The 17,193-nt window shown below is 49.6% G+C and overlaps 1 protein-coding gene across 1 annotated transcript in view; it reads right to left on the bottom strand.

The window, feature by feature from the left end:
- SIGLEC1 (sialic acid binding Ig like lectin 1) overlaps positions 1-15,498 on the bottom strand; it is a 34,650-nt gene extending 19,152 nt beyond the window's left edge. The window contains exons 1-9 of the mRNA XM_025168338.2: positions 15,329-15,498; positions 10,993-11,076; positions 9,548-9,907; positions 7,611-7,907; positions 6,816-7,079; positions 5,325-5,579; positions 4,012-4,311; positions 1,789-2,043; positions 757-1,059 (exon numbers count right to left, since the gene is read on the bottom strand). Coding sequence (XP_025024106.2) covers positions 757-1,059; positions 1,789-2,043; positions 4,012-4,311; positions 5,325-5,579; positions 6,816-7,079; positions 7,611-7,907; positions 9,548-9,907; positions 10,993-11,041 — 2,083 coding nt within the window. The 5' untranslated portion in view covers positions 11,042-11,076; positions 15,329-15,498. The remainder of the gene's footprint in view (positions 1-756; positions 1,060-1,788; positions 2,044-4,011; positions 4,312-5,324; positions 5,580-6,815; positions 7,080-7,610; positions 7,908-9,547; positions 9,908-10,992; positions 11,077-15,328) is intronic.
- Between the last annotated feature and the right edge of the window lie 1,695 nt (positions 15,499-17,193).

The raw sequence follows: 17,193 nt of genomic DNA, 5'->3' as shown, positions 1-17,193 counted from the left end.
ATGTACGCCGGTTGCCAAGCACCCAAATTTGGATCCCGTGACCACAGGGATGCTGCGAGGACCAGTTGTCACTTTTTTTCAGCCCCATTGTAACTTTGAATGATTGTTAAACAAATGGTTGTAAGTCAAGGACTACTTGTATTATGTCCAGCTGCCTGCTTTCTCTTCTTGAAGCTCACCTCTGTGGCTCCTTTACTCTTTCTTCATGGGACTTCTAGTCCTCTGATCATTCTCACTGCCCTTCTCTGAATCTGCTTCAATTTCCCTGAGGCTTCTCCAAGGGTGGGGTCTTGAACTGGATCCTGCTCTCAAGGCAGGATCTACCCAAAGCAGAATCAAGTGGAAGGGTCACACTCCACAATATGGAAGTTACACTTTTATTGATGCATCCTATAATTAATTGCATTTGCCATTTTTGCAGGAACATCATGCTGCTGGCTTACATTCAGTTGCAATCAACTAGGATTCCCAAGATCTTTTGCACAAACACTCTTGCCAGCCTGGGTAAGCCCCTTAGACGTCTTGTTTATTCACTTTCTGTTTCCTAAGTGCAGAAATTTTGCATTTCTTTCCGTTCTTTCTTGCCCATTTCTCTAACTGGTTAAGATGTGGCATACGTGTTGCTGGATACTGCCCCATTGTTATTATTCTTATTTTTTAATCCCTTTAGACCCCTCCTCCCAATTTTGCCCAATTTTCTGCTCATGTTTCTCAGTAACCAGAGTGGGTAAGAAGGCCCCCTTTTCAGTGACCTACTTTCTGCGGTGAACTCCACGGTGGCCATGGCGTCTCCATAGCGGTTTTGAGCTGAGCACATGTACTCTCCTTCATCGTCCAGCGTCAGGTCCTTGATGGTCACCTTCAGGGTGTTATAGGAGGTGGCCACGTGCACTCTTGGGTCAGTTGCCAGGTGAACAATGCTGGTGGAGCCCACGAGTGTGTTGCCCTTGTACAAAGCGATCTCTGAGGGCGGGTCACTGTCAATGGTGCACTGGATAATGCCCAGGTGTCCTCCTTGGGTCTCTAGGAAGGAGCTCATCACGGGCAGCCTTGGAGAATCTTTGGGGCACAAAGCGAGAGATTCTGGCGCTGCTGCAATGCGAGAGGTTGATCTGCACCGCTCTTCCAGGCTCAGTTTTGGGAGTCTGGGGCTGCACAAGGAGGCCTCGGGCTCACTCTGCTTGTAGAAGAGAGGCCCTGCAGGTTCTCTACGGCCCCCTTCCCTAGCCTACTGTTCCCCCCCCCCCCGCCCTGCAAGCGTTGGAGTGCCACTCTCATCCACCCCATCCCTCTCAGCACAGCAACTGGACATGGCACGATGCCCTGGGAGATTAACTTTGAAAGCCCTGCTAGATGTATCCCTTCCAAAGGAGATGCGGTGGGTGGCAGGGGAAACAGGGCTGTTCCTGTCATAGTGTCCCCGGTTACAGAATCTTCCGCCAAGAAGAGCATGACCGGGTCAGATCCTGGCAAGACCCGGGGGGAAAGATCTTATTCCACTTGGCTTTTAAGACGGGTGTGGGTGGGTGTGCATCCTTCAAAAGCAAACGATTGAACTGATGAACTCTGCTCATTCTCCGATCACAGAATTGAGGTGGAATTTCCATCCCACACAAGACGTATAGCTTCTTGGACACACCCCAAAGAGGTTGTTCTGAGATTTTCTCTTCTGGAGGGGTTAGAGGACAACTCGGGGGCTGGGCTGGGCTGGGCTGGGTGAAGGACGTTGTCCTCCAGCCTGCCTAGAGGGCTCCAGGTTGGAGCAGGCAGACTCAGAGGGCTACTTACAGAGCACGCGCAGAGTGATGGGTGGTGAGGCGTGACTTCCTTTCTTGTTCTCAGCCACACAGTGGAATGTCCCAGCATCCCCGCTGACCACTGCCGAAAGGACCAGAGTATCCTCCTGGCCCTGCTGTAGCCACTTGGCATTCTTATACCAAGTGTACGTGGTCTCCTCTTCGGTCCCCAGGGTGGTAGTGCAGGTCAGGGTGACTCGCTCGCCTTCCACCAGCTCTCTGGAGGGGTTGGCCACCACCCTGGCAGCTGCAAGGAGGAGAGGAGAGGACCATAACTGCCAGCCCTACAAGGTAGATCAGTTCAAGCAAGTGACTCCACAGGAAGGCTGTAACTCTCACTTTACTCAGTTAGGTTCAGGTCTGCTTCTGTTTTCCCTCCCCTCCCTCTTACGCCCCCTTGAGTCAGGGAGGGGCCAGCTGGAGTCTCTTCCTCATACTACGCCTTTCCCAGGGCTCAAGGAATGCTTCTGAATCTTCCCGGTACCAACCCTGTCTCCCCGAGCCTTCCTGAACGGTTCACAAGGGGCTGGGTCTGCATCATTCGCCCAGCACGCCACGTGGCAGCTTAAGGTGAGATGTGAGCCAGGCTCGGAGGTCTTGACGAGGGCAGGACATCAGTAGAAGGGCAAGGGGACGGTGGCTCAGCCCTGGGTCCCTCCGGCTCTCTTGTCCTGGGCGTGCAGCTTGGACGGGGGGCCCTTCTCTCAGTTCACAGACCAGACCATGAAATCAGCTCCAGTGGAAGGCCAGAACTCCCTTTGTTAAGATGGGCTACAATCTCAGAGTCCTGTGGGTCTGATTGTGCTGGACCTCCCCTCCTTCTTATACCACATTGGATCGGGGAGGCGTCCCTTCCAGATGTGATCTTGCTTCCCAGGACTTAAGGGCGTTTTAGCCCTCTTCATCTAGGAAAAGGTTCTTGTGTGTTTCTGCCAGGTCACCTCCTCTACTTTTCCACACGAGGACACTGGACACCAAAGCACAAATGGTGGCTAGTCCCAGATTCCACATGTGATATCGGTGTAAAGCCTCCCTTGACGAGGCCTGCGGAGGTTTCTCAGCAGCAAGATACAGAACTTGTGAATCATTGGCTGATTCTGAGATTTTTTTCAGATTCCCATTTTAACCTGCAGCTCTGGGATTCCCCTGGCGGTTGCCCATCCAAGGGACAACTGAGTCTGATCCAGCTTAGCTTTTTTCAAGATCAGCTAAAATTGTCTAGATGCTACCATCTATTGTCCCAGGTTTTCTTTGTATGTTCATCAGATCTGAGGAGGTTAGAGCTTGCACCACAGCCTCATCCAATTCCCACCCCAAAAGGGCAGAGAAGTATTTGGGTCTGCAGAGTGTGTTGCAGAGCTGCAGACGGCCTTCCCTGCTCTAGGCACACATCATTTCCGTGCATGGCAGCGGGACCCGGGGCTTTCCGAAGGTCAGGCCGCTTCCTAGCTGCACTCGGGAAGGTGGAGTTGAACTGGGCTCTGTGGCGTGCAAAACAGGGATGACCCCCCTGCGCTTCACCCCCTCCCTGTTACAGAAAGCCCATCTGCTCCCACGTCTGGGTCCACCTAGTTTTGGGTGTCCTTGGCCTGGTCCTGCTGGAGATCGGACTGCTTTACTGGGAACCACTGGAGGCGGATGGAGAGGATTGGTGGGGCCAGTTTGCTATGGAACCTCCCTCTACTTCTGAGTAGTAGTACAGCTCTGCCCCTTTTCCCTGGGGTCCTTTGGGTCTGGGGCTGTGCTTTGAGTAGCGCAGGAGAAAGGGAAGAAAGAACCCTTCCCCAATTCCAGTTATCAATGGGGAGGGAGGAGAGGAGAGGAGAGGAGAGGAGAGGAGGGAGGGAGGGAAGGAAGGAAGGGAGGGAAGAAGTAAGGAAGGAAGGGAGGGAGGGAGGGAGGAAGGAAGGAAGGAAGGAGGGAGGGAGGGAGGGAGGGAGGGACATCTTCTGTTTCCAGCTGCAGCCATCCAGCTGCAGGAGGGGAGGGTGGGCCTCCCCTCAACCGTGCTACCTGGAGCACAAGGTGAGAAATTTGATAACAGGGGAGGAGCAGAGATGAAGGCAGGTGCCCCTTTAAGTCTGAGCCTTAGAAATGAACTTCCCCAGGCATTCTGCATATCCCCTCCCTGGCAGCCTTTACCCCGGTTTCCCGGGCTGGGCTGTGCCTGCCAAACCTCAGGAGGGCAGCCGGTGCTGCGCAACATCTCACTTACTCTGGGTCCTGAAGAAACTTGCAGTGCTGGCATTCCCATACTTGTTGGTTGCTACGCACCGGTATTCCCCCTCGTCTTCTGGGACTAACTTCTGGATCTCTAGCTTCAGGGAGTTGCGAGTGGTTGCGATGCTGATCCGCTGGCTGGGGGCCGAGTGCGAGCTGGTGGTGGCCAGGAGCTGCTGGTTCCGGAAGAGGCTCAGGGTAGACTGGGGGTTGCTGTCAACCGCGCAGTGAACGATGGCCAGCTGCCCTCCCTGAGACTCCTGGAACAAGGTGAGGGACGGCGACCTTGGAGGATCTGCCCGAGACAAAGGTGATGACTGCATGCTGTGCCTGTTGCAGCTCTGCTCCACGTTGCGTTCCTTGAGCGGTCTCTGGAGCAGTGCTTCTCAACCTTGGCCACTTTAAGACGGGTGGACTTCAACTCCCAGAATTCCCCAGCCAGCAAGGCTGGCTGGAGAATTCTGGAAGTTGAAGTCCACCCGCCTTAAAGTGGCCAAGGTTGAGAAACACGGGTCTGTGCTGATAAACCACTTAGATTCAGCCTGCCATTATTTTACACTTCGCTGCAAATTTAATAGAACCTCAGTCTCGTTTGCTCTTATAACTCTCTCTGGTAAACGTAATTTAATACAGGCAGCCATTCATCAGACATATAATTCTGGCGCCCAACGACATCGTTTTAATGGCTCCTGAAATATTTGATAGACAGCCTTCCTTCGACTGAACTGCCCAAGGGGGTAAGACAGAGCGGCTGTCCCCAATGTCTTAGACCAGTGTTTCTCAACCTTGGCCACTTTAAGTCGGGTAGACTTCAACTCCCAGAATTCCCCAGCCAGTTGCTGGCTGGGGAATTCTGGGAGTTGAAGTCCACCCGTCTTAAAGTGGCCAAGGTTGAGAAACACTGGGCTGGAGCATCAAAATAAGCTGAGATCCTGAAGCATTCAGTGGGGACGGAGAATAAACAGATGCCAGAAGATTTCCACTCCAATTTATCCTGCCTTTTTGCCTTCTGTAGTTGCAGCAAAACTGCACTGTGCAATCTACGCAATGATTATTCTTTGAATGGCAGATTCCTCTACACCCAGTTTAATTAGGTCTGCCACGTACTATTGATGAGCAGAGGGCGTCATTATTCAGACAAGTCCTCATTAAGCTAGCAAGAGGCACCATTAAATTAGGAGACCCCCATTTTCTCTCATACAGATGGAGACGGTCTCTTCTAAAAATAACAAACTTTGAAGGCGCGATTTTTGCTGGCCATCTTTGCGCTGAATCAAACACATGAAAAGGGAATCTCCCAAAACTTACAGAAAACCGTTAAGCTGACAGCTAGGGACGATCCGCTTCCTTTGTCATTCTGAATTTTGCACGAGTAATACCCAGTGTCCCCCACGGTCACCTCCTGAAAGGTCAGGATCCGGGCTGTGCCTTCCTTGAACCAGATGTTGTTCTTGAACCAGCTGTAGTGGATCTCCTGCTGGTCTTCTCCAGGAACATCACAAGTCAAGGTGACCTTCTCACCTTCTCTTACATCGGAGGAAGGACTGACGGACAGCACAGCAGCTGGGATGTTAGTGGAAAAAGATGGGGGGAGGAAATATCTGAATCCACCTGGTCACCCTTCCAGTAACACTGACACTGACCATGCCAGCCACCTTTCTTCCTTCATGAAATGCCCACCTGAGGGAAAGCCAAAACTGCTCACCATCATTTCCCACAATCTGCAACAGCCTTTCCCAGCCCTCCAGAAATTTGGGATTACAACTCCCATGATCCCTCAGCCCACTGGGACATGGCAGGAACAATGGATCTAATTCAGTGTTTCTCAACCTTGGCCACCTGAAGACGGGTGGACTTCAACTCCCAGAATTCCCCAGCCGTCCACCCGTCTTCAGGTGGCCAAGGTTGAGAAACACTGATCGAATTCATCCGAGGGGCTGCTCTAGACGAGTCATTTGGGCAGATTAAACTGAGTTTTCGGGAACGGATGTTGCATCCCACCCGGTTCACTTCCTTCCATTGGCAGCCCGGCCTCTCAAGCCCACTTTGTCCTGGTGGTGACTCAACGAACACAGTGTCTATTACTCCATCACAAAGTGCAGAAGGCTCCCAGCCCAATCTCAAGAAATAAAGAGAAATGAAAATTGCTAAGAAAACCCCATACGGCTATTTATTTAAAACACGTGGAAACGACACATTTTACGATCAAGCCGAGTTTACAAGGGGTAGACGGAGCCTCATAAATGAATAAAAACAACATGGCCATTTAATGCAGGCTACAGTTTTGGAGGCTCTGTAATCAGGCACAACTACTAAACACCCTGTGCTAAATACTTTATAGGTTATTAATTGATGGTTGATTGAAACCTGATGCCCTCCAGGTGCGCTGAGACTACAATGCCCAGGGTCCCCAGCCAAAGTCCTGGCTGGGACTTTCCAGAACAGCAGTCCCAGCACAGCTGGAAGGAGTCCATTTGGGGAAAACTGCCTGAAATAATTCTAATTAAATCCAAACTTTTTGGACTCTTTAATGGACTCCTCTCTTCCATGGACTTTTCACATTGAGAATCATAGAATGGGAGGGTGGGAAGGGATCTCAGAGATCATCTAGCCCAACCCCCTGCCCATTACAGGAATCCTCTATTACCGCAAGCACAGAAGACGGCTGTCCTGCCTCTGTCTGAACATCTGGTGCTTGTGGAGGAAGCATAAGCAGCAGCAGGGAAAGTGAGCATGGACTCCCTACTTGGTCCACCCGAATCTCAGGAAGCCTAGTGAGATGCAGTCTTTGGTACTCACAGAAAATGAAGAGGGTGACATCTTCGGCCACCCCTGTGCCAAGCGAGTTTTCTGCCTCACAGTGGTAGAGGCCATAATCCTCACGGGAAACATGCTGGATGTTTTTAACCTGCTGAGTCCCACAGGCAGTGCCATCCTTGAACCACCTGTAGGCCGTGACTTCTGGATAGCTGCTGCTAACCCTGCACGTCAGAGACACTGCATCGCCCACTTGGATGTTTTTGGTGGGTGGGTTTAGGGTCACCTTGATGCCTTTGGGGGCATCTAGGAGGGAACAAAAGAAAGCAAAAAAAAAAAAAAAACCCAGGCAGAATATGAGAACGGTTGAAGCTGGTCTTTCGTTCTGCAGACATGGCAACCTCCAGGAGGGAAAGTATCTTTTTGGGAGCAATGCCAATGGAGGCTATTCCCATCTCATGAAAGAGTGCTAATTGTGTTCCAGAATCTGCAGGGTTATGGTTGGATTAATTTGGTAGAAATTTATCTACTGCTGGTTGAGCAGCTAAGTGTTCTTCAACCCAGTCACCTCTAGATGTGTTGGACATCAACTCCTACCATTATTAGCTGTTCTGATTAGGGATTATGGGGAGTTGAAATCCAGCACATTTAGCGAGGGTGAGGAAGCACAACTGGGAAAGGGGCTACATTTTAGCTGGTAGTTCAGTCTACTTCAGCATAATGGGTTTCAAAGTTTGGTAGAATATCTTTTATTGGGTTGAATCCCAATTATGACGCTGCTTGGGTGATGTTGAGGTAGTCCCTGCAAATGACTCCCTGCTCCATCCCGCTACTCACGTGCCACCTGGAGAGTAATTTCCCCTTTTGCCTTCTGCGTCCCAACAGATGCTTCACAGCCCAGCTTGTGCTGGTGGTCCTCCCAGGTCAGTGAAGTTTGGAGAATTTGCTTCCGGATGGCTGCAGTGGTGCCAAGCTGGACCGTCCCAGACACACGTGACTTCTCGGGGTTGTAGCCAAACCATTTCAGGGAGCTGTGGTCGTAGGGACAGACATACGGACTGGAACACTCAAAAGTTGCCAGCACTTCCTCCCGCAGATCATTTGGGGCAGCAATGGTGGGAGTATCAGGGTTATCTAAGGAAACAAACAGGGCAAAGGGGTGGGCTTGGAACATGCCCTGGAGAAATCTGGGCATGGGGCTCCCCTTATCTCCACTGGCCATGCTGTAGTCCAACACACTTTGGTGGTACCCGGCCAGGCAAACTGGCCACAGCCCAAGCTGGTCTCCTGGTCTCCTTCCCCTGGGAACCACCATTCTGAAATGGAATGGGGAGGGGAGTCCATGATACTTCAGTTCCCACTATCCCTGGTAGGAATAAAGACATTGTGGATAAAGCAGAGACTTGGTGTTACGCTTGCAACAGATGCCAACTCACCCAGAATCAAGTTGGTAGAACCTTTTCAAAAAAATGGAAAGACGAATGAAAAACTGAAGAAGATCCCTGAGGCTGGAAAAGCCCAACAGGATGCATCTGGGAAACTCATGAATATGGACAGAAAAGCACATTCTATCCGGTAGCTCTCCATGGTGGGTATCTAAGCTATTATACCGTCCGTGATTTAGGAAGTGGTAAACCAGCATCCCTGTTGACTGGCAGGCAACCATGACCCAATCCTCCATGAATTAATCCAGTCCCTTTGGAAAACTAAATTGTTGATAGCAGTCAGTTGCATTGTTTAGTTACACACTATAGCAAGGAGTATTTTTCTTCTCCCTCCCTGCATATAAGGCCCCTCTACCTTACCAGCATTTCCACACCCCCAAATCTGCAACCAAGGTTACTTCTGCCAACCTCAAAATGCAGGGAGCACCGCGAGCCAGTCAGTGCTCCAGATGACCTGGAGATTCAGGAGGGGGCTTCACTTCAGCAAAGAAAATCAAGTTGCTTTGGGGGCCCAAGCAGCTTCCCTGAAGCAAATCTAGGTTGCTTCACAGAGTTGTGCCATAAGGTCTCCAGTCCTCTTCAGTAAACCCATTTCCCTGATCTAACCCTCGAGAGAACAGCTGGAGAGAAAGAGCAGCGGAAAAAGCCGGCCTCTTATTCTGATTGGCCACCATGACTAAGCCACACCTCCTGGTGCCTAATTGGCCAATGGGAAGAAGCCAATGATGACATGAAGCCTTGCCAATACTCTCCTGCTGCAATGGCTCATGGGACAGTAGACATTTCCTGAATATAAGTGCGTGGAAACCACGTGGTGATTTTTGATCCAGTTACTGGTGACTGTTTGCTGTCCAAACTACCAATAAGGAGCTCCGACTGGGTTAGCAGATGACTGGGTGAAGCATGTTATGGGAATGGGGACTCTGGGTATCTTGCAGCTTTTCCAACCTGCCAACAACTGATGCTAGACCTGCCCAAACTTTCCACTGCACCCAAACTGGTTATGACTTGGCTCGGTGGCTCAGGAGAGCTTTCCATCCAGTCCAGGGACATACAGTGCTCGCTTGGTTGAAAACTCAAAGGATGTCCAAGTTCACAATCTGGCCTGGCTGCTCTTCTCAGCAGCACCCACAAGTGGACAAAGGGCTGGCAGAGGCAAGCCACGTGGTGGCCTCGGCACCTAAGCCCCGTGCCTTCTCCTCGGGCATTATGACCCCCTCCACCTCCCCAGAAGGGATGGGCCGTGCAGCGCAATGCTGCAGTGCTGCTTGGACATTGGACGGAAGCAGCCAGCGCTTCCTTTCGGGGTTGAAGAAGCTGGCTACTTACCTGTGACGGTCAACTGAAGTTCCTTCTTCTGCGTCCAGCTATTCACTTTGTCAATTTCAAACCGGAAGCTGTACTTGCCGCTGTCTTCTCTCGTCAAGTGGCGCATGAGCAGGGTGCAATTGCGTGCGTGAGGATCCCCCAGGAGTTCGGTGCGGCTGCGAAAGCGAGCATCAACCGCCTCGGGAGACTTCGAGTGGAAAGCCGTGATTTGCTGGTCATTCTGTTCTTTGAACCAGATGGCAGTGATCTTGCCTGAGACCGAGATCGTGCTGGGGTAGGTGAAAGTGCACGGGACCAGGACACAGGAATCCTTGATGGCCTTCAGACTGGGGGGGTAAGTGACGTCCCAGGAAGCAAGAACTGCAGGACAGAAAACGGGGAGAACGCAAAAGTTGGGGTGGGTTGGCCACCGGTCTGACTCGCTGCTGGGTTCACGCAGCATGCATAAAAACCAGGGAGCTGCGTTGGCCCAAGGTGAGTAGCCTGGTTAACTTTAACCTTGGCTCATCTTTTGGGCCCGGGCTTAGGGTGCCACCTCTCTCTTCATTTCTCTGGTACGATTATGGTTCAAGAAATCGTGTAACTAGAGAAAGGGTTAATTCAATTAGCCGTTTAAGGAACTTGTGTGAATGGACTTTGAGGGCTGGACCTTGGCTAAACTTGACCTATTGATTTCAACGGGACCGCGTGCAATTCTCTTAACCTGAATCCAGCCACAGGCACCCAGTGCACATGGATCCTCAGCTGAAGCCTTTCTGCAGAAGTTTTAGACTACAGCTCCCATCAGCTCAGCTAGCTGCCTTATGGGCATAAGACAGAGAACTGCTCACTCTCCGTTCTGAAGCATAAAGGACACAGAGACTCGACCAGAGGCATTTGGTAGAAGCACCAGTGACGTCTTGCATGTAATCACATCACTGACTTCATAAACAATGTTACTAATGTCAATTGTGGATTAAAGAATTTGTCTCCTTTGTGTAATGATGTCATAACCCCTGGATGTCCATGGATTCTGTTTGTGCTGTCAGCTAAACAACCGTATTGCCTTTCTCCTCCAGAAGAACATCCTTGATGTCTATTTTCAGGAACCTATGAAAGGCATAAACAGCACTTCAATAGATTGTACAATTCTACAAAATGGGCTAATTATTTCTGCCTGAGAGAGTCAGGAACAGTACTGAACAACAATCTGTATGGGCAAACAGGGTCTACTGAAGTTTCCGAGATGAATGGCAATGTTCATGCAGAACAGCCTTCTTCAACCTGGGGCTTTGCAGATGTGTTGGACGCCCATGCCCGTATTTCCCAGCCAGCATGGTCAGAGCTGAAGTCCAGCATATCTGAAGGCCGTCAGCCTGGGGAAGACTGTGATAGGAGAACACCACTGTATTCTGAGCTTCTGATAAGGACTTCCCATCGGAGGTTTAGAAATTCAGCCAAGGTACCTGGGAAGATATAAATGGCAAATCTCACAAGGAGGAGGAGGCGGCCCATCGCAGCTTCCAGGGGTGAATCTGTCCACTGAATACCTAGTGGGGAAAACAAAACCCAGACATGGTTAGATGCAAGGCTAATAGGAGTACTGTTGAGTGTATGGACGATGACCATGTTCCCTTCGCTGTTTCTTCACACAGAAACTTTCCTTGACGAAGAGCAGAGATTCTGCAGAGCAACCCCCTCTGACCGCTCGCTGAAATGTTGCAGGCTGCTATGCACAGGCTCAGCTCAGAAATAGCCATGTGGCTCTGGAGCTGACCATCGGGGGAAGAAGGCTCTTTGCAGCAGGAAGGTCAACAAAGGTGGGGAGATCACAAGGGAGGGGAAGGCAGTGGCAGCAGCTGGGCCAAACCGATAGCGGGGACAACAGATGTTTTGGCTGGAGGTCTAAATTAATATCTCTCCCCGGTTCTGATTTTAAAATAGGCCGGATAACTTCCTGTCGAAGGCTCTTGCAAATTCACAGTATGATAAAATATGATCCACCATTTCAAGATCAATACCATCACAGGGGCAAAATCTTTGAGAGATGGGGATTTTTTGAAATCTACCGTATAGCCTATTTGATGGCAACAATTTTAATGTAGCTTCTGAAAAGGCTATTCTGTATTGACTTAAATATAAACTACTCAGATATTTAGGGAGCTGAAAAGAATATCCGCAATTGATTCCAAAAGTTACAGGTGAACACGAAATTTTGGCTTTAGCTGTTAATCCCTGGATTAGTCCATAATCTCTGTTTGATACAATGAAATGCTGATGCCATATCTATAGAAAATAAATAACAGGGCCAGTACCAATCTGAGTAATCTTTTGGGTTACCTGTTTACACCCCCTCTCTACAAAGGATTCATCTGGGATTTCCTGAAGCAGTCCTTCCTTGCGTCTGCATGTGAGCAAGGACCAGGCACGTTCAGGAGATCATTCATCTTCCAGTCTGCAGAACGTTTCCAGCAGAGGTGTAACACGGGCGGGTCCAGTCGAGAGGGCAGCCGTGCCTGTGCAACTGAAGTCACTGCCCCCATCTTGACTTTTTGGACCCACCCCAGTGTTCAAGGACTGGAGCTGGACATAATGCTTGAAACACTTCTACTGGCGCTTTGGTGGACTGCCTTTCTCAGGGTAGGAAGAAGGAGCAACAGCTTATCTTGATCTTCTGCGGACTGGAGATTGTGCTTACCTCTTTCCACCTTCGTGGGAAATCTGTGGGGTGTAGGCGAAGCCAGGAAGGAGTCTTTTCTAGAGGCTCCATTAGCCCATGGCCTACTTCTATCCATGCTTACTTTTAGAAATGTATGCAGGGTGTGGTCAAAAAAGTCAAGCTGATGGCCACAATGGTACGATCTTGACTTTTTGACCATACCCTGAAGACACACCTGCTTACTCGAAAGCAGTGTTTCTCAATCTTGGCAACTTTAAGATGGGTGGACTTCATCTCCCAGAATTTCCCAGCCAACAATGCTGGCTGGGGAACTCTGGAAGTTGAAGTTCATACATCTTAAAGCATGTGGGTTGGGGCATTCTGGGAGTTAAAGTCCACACAACCTAAAGTTGTCAAGGTTGAGAATCCCTGCTCTAAACATTGTTCTCAGCTTTCATTAGAAGTTCTCTGAACTCCAGAAATCTGGAGATTGGGAGTGCCATCCAGTCAGGAATGCTCCAGGTGCCTTCCCTTCTGGTTTCCCAAAGCCAGGAGGCTGAACATCATTTTTTCCATGTAGATGCTGTTCTCCCACACATGCAAAAGTTTGCAATAGAGGGGACATGGAAAGTGAGGTTGTGCTGTTCTTCCAGGACCAGAAGAGCCTTTGTGCATGTGCTGTACATGCACACCAAGTCTCTTCCAGCCCTTCCATAAGCAGAAGAGGAGGCCCCAGAGGCAACCCAAAATCTCCCAAAGAGAGGTGAATTGTGCTGCCTCCGTGGGGCAAAGGCCTTGTCTCACATAGGCCCAGTGGGAAGTCGAGGAGATGGATCAGTTCCTCGACTCCTGCCTGAAGCTGACTTCCTCAGGCTTCGACTGGCATGATTGCTCTTGTTAAGGGTTATGTCCCTTATGGAAAGGCGACACAGCTTCCTTTCCAGGGCTTGTGAGACTGGCAAGCTTGGGAAAGCAGAACCACTCAGATCTCTGGAAAAATCTTTATTGCACTTAGGGTAACGCATCAGAATCTTGGAAGCTTGCCAAAACAATTCTCCAGCTCTGCTTATACCTAGAGTAACTAAGGCTGAGTTTCTCTGAGTCTCTTTCTCACACTCCCTCCTGCCCCTGGACTCAAAGCTCTCTGGAGTCCTTGGGGTTCTCTGAGTTTGAAGATGTGACCTACATGGGTAATGAAACGTCTGCAAGAAAATAACCAAGCTCAGAGAACCCCAAGGACTCCACAGTTCAACCCTGAGCTATGGGTATTCTCTTCAAAGCTCTCTTCTGGAATGGCTCTGCTTTCTCCCTTAACTGCCTTACTGCCGCCTCTGTGTTCCCAATGACTGTCAAGCATTTCATCACAGGAATTCCCACACCTTCCCCCAAGGACTGGGGTGTCTCCCCTCCCTTCCAAAGACTTCTACAAAGCTTCATGCAAAACCTCAAGAGTATTAAATGCCATTTAATAACAGCATTGAATGCAATTAAAGTGAAATTGATCCACTTTTGGAATACTGCCTCCAGGATGTTGCCTACAAGCCAAGAGCAACTCTTGATCTGAAATCATTGTTACGCGCCCCTCCCATAGGAGATTGAAGCGAGCTGAAATGCTGCTCCATAAATGTGTGGGAAGAAGACGGGAGAAGAATGACGACATGTAAAAGGGTGGTCTTCCCATATTGTTAATTCAAGGTGAAAAGCACTCTTCCAGTCTGACCGGGGACTTCGGATGTAAGCAGAAACCACAGATCAAGTCTGAATGTGCAGCACAGGATCACAATCAGATGAAAAATGTGTGTAGCTTTTGCGGTTGCTCCCACCGTCTCTGGAAACGGCTGACATTGAAGGAGGACAGCTGTGTTTAGTCTATGGTAGCCAAAAATCAGGAGGAGTCTGATAGCACAATTTTGAACCAGCAAATTTTATTAGAAGGCATCAGCTTTCATGATAAGCTGCAGCTCACAAAAGCTGATGTCTATTCATAAAATGTGCTAGTCAAAAAAGGTGCTACCAAACTCCTGATTTTTGCAAAACCATTAGAAACCCTTGTTCCAAAAGGGCAAGAGGGTGAACAATATATAAAACAACAAAATATAATGTAAATCCTAGATCAGTCCAACCCAGTGTTTCTCAACCTTGGCTACTTTGAGATATGTGGACTTCAACTCCCAGAATCCCCCACATTCTGGGAGTTGAAGTCCATACATCTTATCATTGCCAAGGTTGAGAAACCCTGGTCTAACTGCTTCATTGCATCTGACAACCGCTTCACTGCAGCTCACAAAAGCTTATGCCTTTTAATAACATTTGCTAGTAGGAGAAGATACTACTAGACTCCTTCTATTTTTGGGGGAAATGGCTGTGTCAAACCCTTGCTTCATTTGTTCCCTCCACCCTTTCTCTCTACCCAGAAAATTAAAACACTCGAAACAAGTGGGGGAGCTTCAGCACAGTCTCTCCTAGGGCTAGCGCCATCGATTGGGGTTGAGGAAAGCCCACAGTGACTTTTCTCCTGCACCCAAGCAGGTCCACAGGATGTGTGTTTCTAGGAGCAGTGGCTGTGGTGGATGTGAGTTGCGCAGAGGAAGCCACAGAGTAACGTACATACACAGTACAAGCTAATCAGTATCACATTGCAGCAGACAGAAACGGGCTTCCGTTCTGAGGTCCGATTTAGGACCTACAGTATAAATCCATCTATGTCTCAGCATCAAGCAGCTGGAAAGATTGTGTTGGTTCCAGATGTGCCTGCTCAGATCTTAATATCTGGGACAGCAACCTGCTTAGCTGGAAGTTATGAAAAGACCTTCTGGGAGATTATGCCCAGGATCTGAAACTTGCTGCTACCCTCTGCCTTTAATGACCACCAGTCGCTGGTGTTTTTAACTACCTTTTGCTCTTTAAGCTGACTCATCAATGGTTAAACAAGTGTTGTGGCTGGTTTCCTCAAACCTATTTTCTTCCCATTTTCTAAAAGGAGCAGTGAGCAACCCAGGTTTGAACCTAGCTTTGGATAATGGAAGAAAAGTAATTTAGAGGCAAGTTACTATTTACTAGCATTAGCACCCTCTTCCTTTCACAGTGACTCATAGCATAGGCAACCACAAGAAGAACGTGGACTACAAGTTCTTGTACCTTACCTTCTCAAGGACAGCAGCTCCTCCTGCTGTTGGAGTCCTGTGGATCTCCAGAGCTACCAACAGAAGATGCTCGAGGATTCCAGGTGGGACGCTGATTTGGTTCTGAGGTCTGCGTGGCTTCCTCTTTGGAGCAGCTTTATTGTCCTTGGTTTCAGGAAGTCCTGTTTGGGTTGTCAGCTGTTCTCATCCCAACTGCGGCTTCTTCACATACTCATCTGTGGACATCAGTTCCTGGGGGAGGAGGAAGGGGTGGTTCTGCTCTGGTCTCTCCAGTTCAACATGATTGACGGGGGCAGGCAACTGGAAGAGCTCAAAGACGAGCAATGGCTTCTCAAGACAAGTCCTGCAAGGAAAGGCAGAAGGAATGGCTGCTGTTTAAGATTGGGGTAGTGGAAGCGGGGAGTGAAAGCAGAGCTTTGGGGATGACACAACAGCACAGAAAGATAGGCGACCCTTCAGATTTGGGACTGGGTGCTGCCACGTATAACTATGAAGCTTCTTGGCTTTGAATCCAATCTAATCCTCTTGATGCCTGTGACCAGAGTGATAAGGGAAGATAAGGGTGGCTGAGCTGCACCAGACCAGCAGCCATGGAATCCAGCATCCTGGCTCCCAGGGTGGCCTGCTGGCTGGGAGGCCCACGACCTGAGCAGAGTCCATCAGCCATCGGACGGGAGAGGCCTGCTGCTCTCATCCAGAAAGTGGGTGGGTACCAGTGGGCAGAGATCCAGGACCCAGTGGCCCTCTGGTGCCTGCAGGACCACCCCGGGAGTGGCAGAGGATGATATGGACTGCAGCAGAACAAAACATGCCAATGTCCATGTCTTCTAATGGCTTTTCCCAATTCTCTGCCCATCTCTGAACTGGAAGAAAACTAGACTGGCATGATTGCCTCTCTCTGAAGTCGTTGCCAGGCCCCTGACTCCCCTCTGAGGTAACGGCGGGCACATAAAAAGCAGTTACAGCTTTGGCTGCACCATCAAGACCACAATTTTGACTTTTTGGACCACACCCTGTGGACAGTTCTAACTCCAGCCTGTCCCCCTCCTGGGCTAGGAACAAGATGAAGGACCATCAGGGAAATAGGACCCAGTTGTGTCAGAGTTAGGAGAAGGTGGGAAGAACCGCCCCCCCCCATGTTGTATTAACAGAAGATGGTGCTCATTCCTTATCACTGCTCAGTGCTGAATGGGCAGAAGTCCGTCAAATGCATGTCCATGATTCTCCAGCTCCACCACTGTCTATTTCCATCGTCACCTATAGCTGCCAAGAGTCTCCTCCAGGGAACTGGAGAATCCCACGAATATGAGGGGCAATTGTGGTGATAAACAATCCCACCATGCTCGCCCAAGCTTGGGCATTTTCCTGGTCTGCTTGCCATTGCCTTCAATTTTATATGGCAAAGCTTCCTCAAGCTTCCCCACACCCGCCTGGTGAGATGAGGATGCGTGTAGGCTTTTCCCTCTTTCTCCACAATCCCCTTTACGCATTTATGCACCTTTCCTTAGTTTTCTTGTATTCCTAAAGTGAACATTTCTAAACACCTTCCTTCTTCAGGAGGGGGTTCCAGTCTCTTGGTTCTTTGGAAGGATCTTTGTTCCTGAACAGATGCAACCATGATAAATAAATATTCAACATGGTGTGCTTTTCCAAAGTGATGAACAGAACTACAGCTGTACCCTGAATATTGCAGCAGGGATCACATTAAACCAACTTTAGGAGTTCAGGACTTCGATAGGGAGCCACCAGGATGTCCAGGAGCTGGAGGCTACACTGGATGTAGAGGTAGAAACTCCTGGAAGAAGACAATGGGAATAACTTCAGTGACGTGTCAAGAACGGACTTGAAGGTATCTGTGAAGTTAC

The sequence above is a fragment of the Python bivittatus genome, unplaced genomic scaffold, assembly GCF_059951505.1.
Source record: "Python bivittatus isolate LINGU-HERP-01145 unplaced genomic scaffold, Pbiv_v1 ctg000740_np1212, whole genome shotgun sequence".
NCBI classification, from domain to species: Eukaryota; Metazoa; Chordata; class Lepidosauria; order Squamata; family Pythonidae; genus Python; species Python bivittatus.
This window is presented reverse-complemented; position numbering and strand designations above follow the sequence as displayed.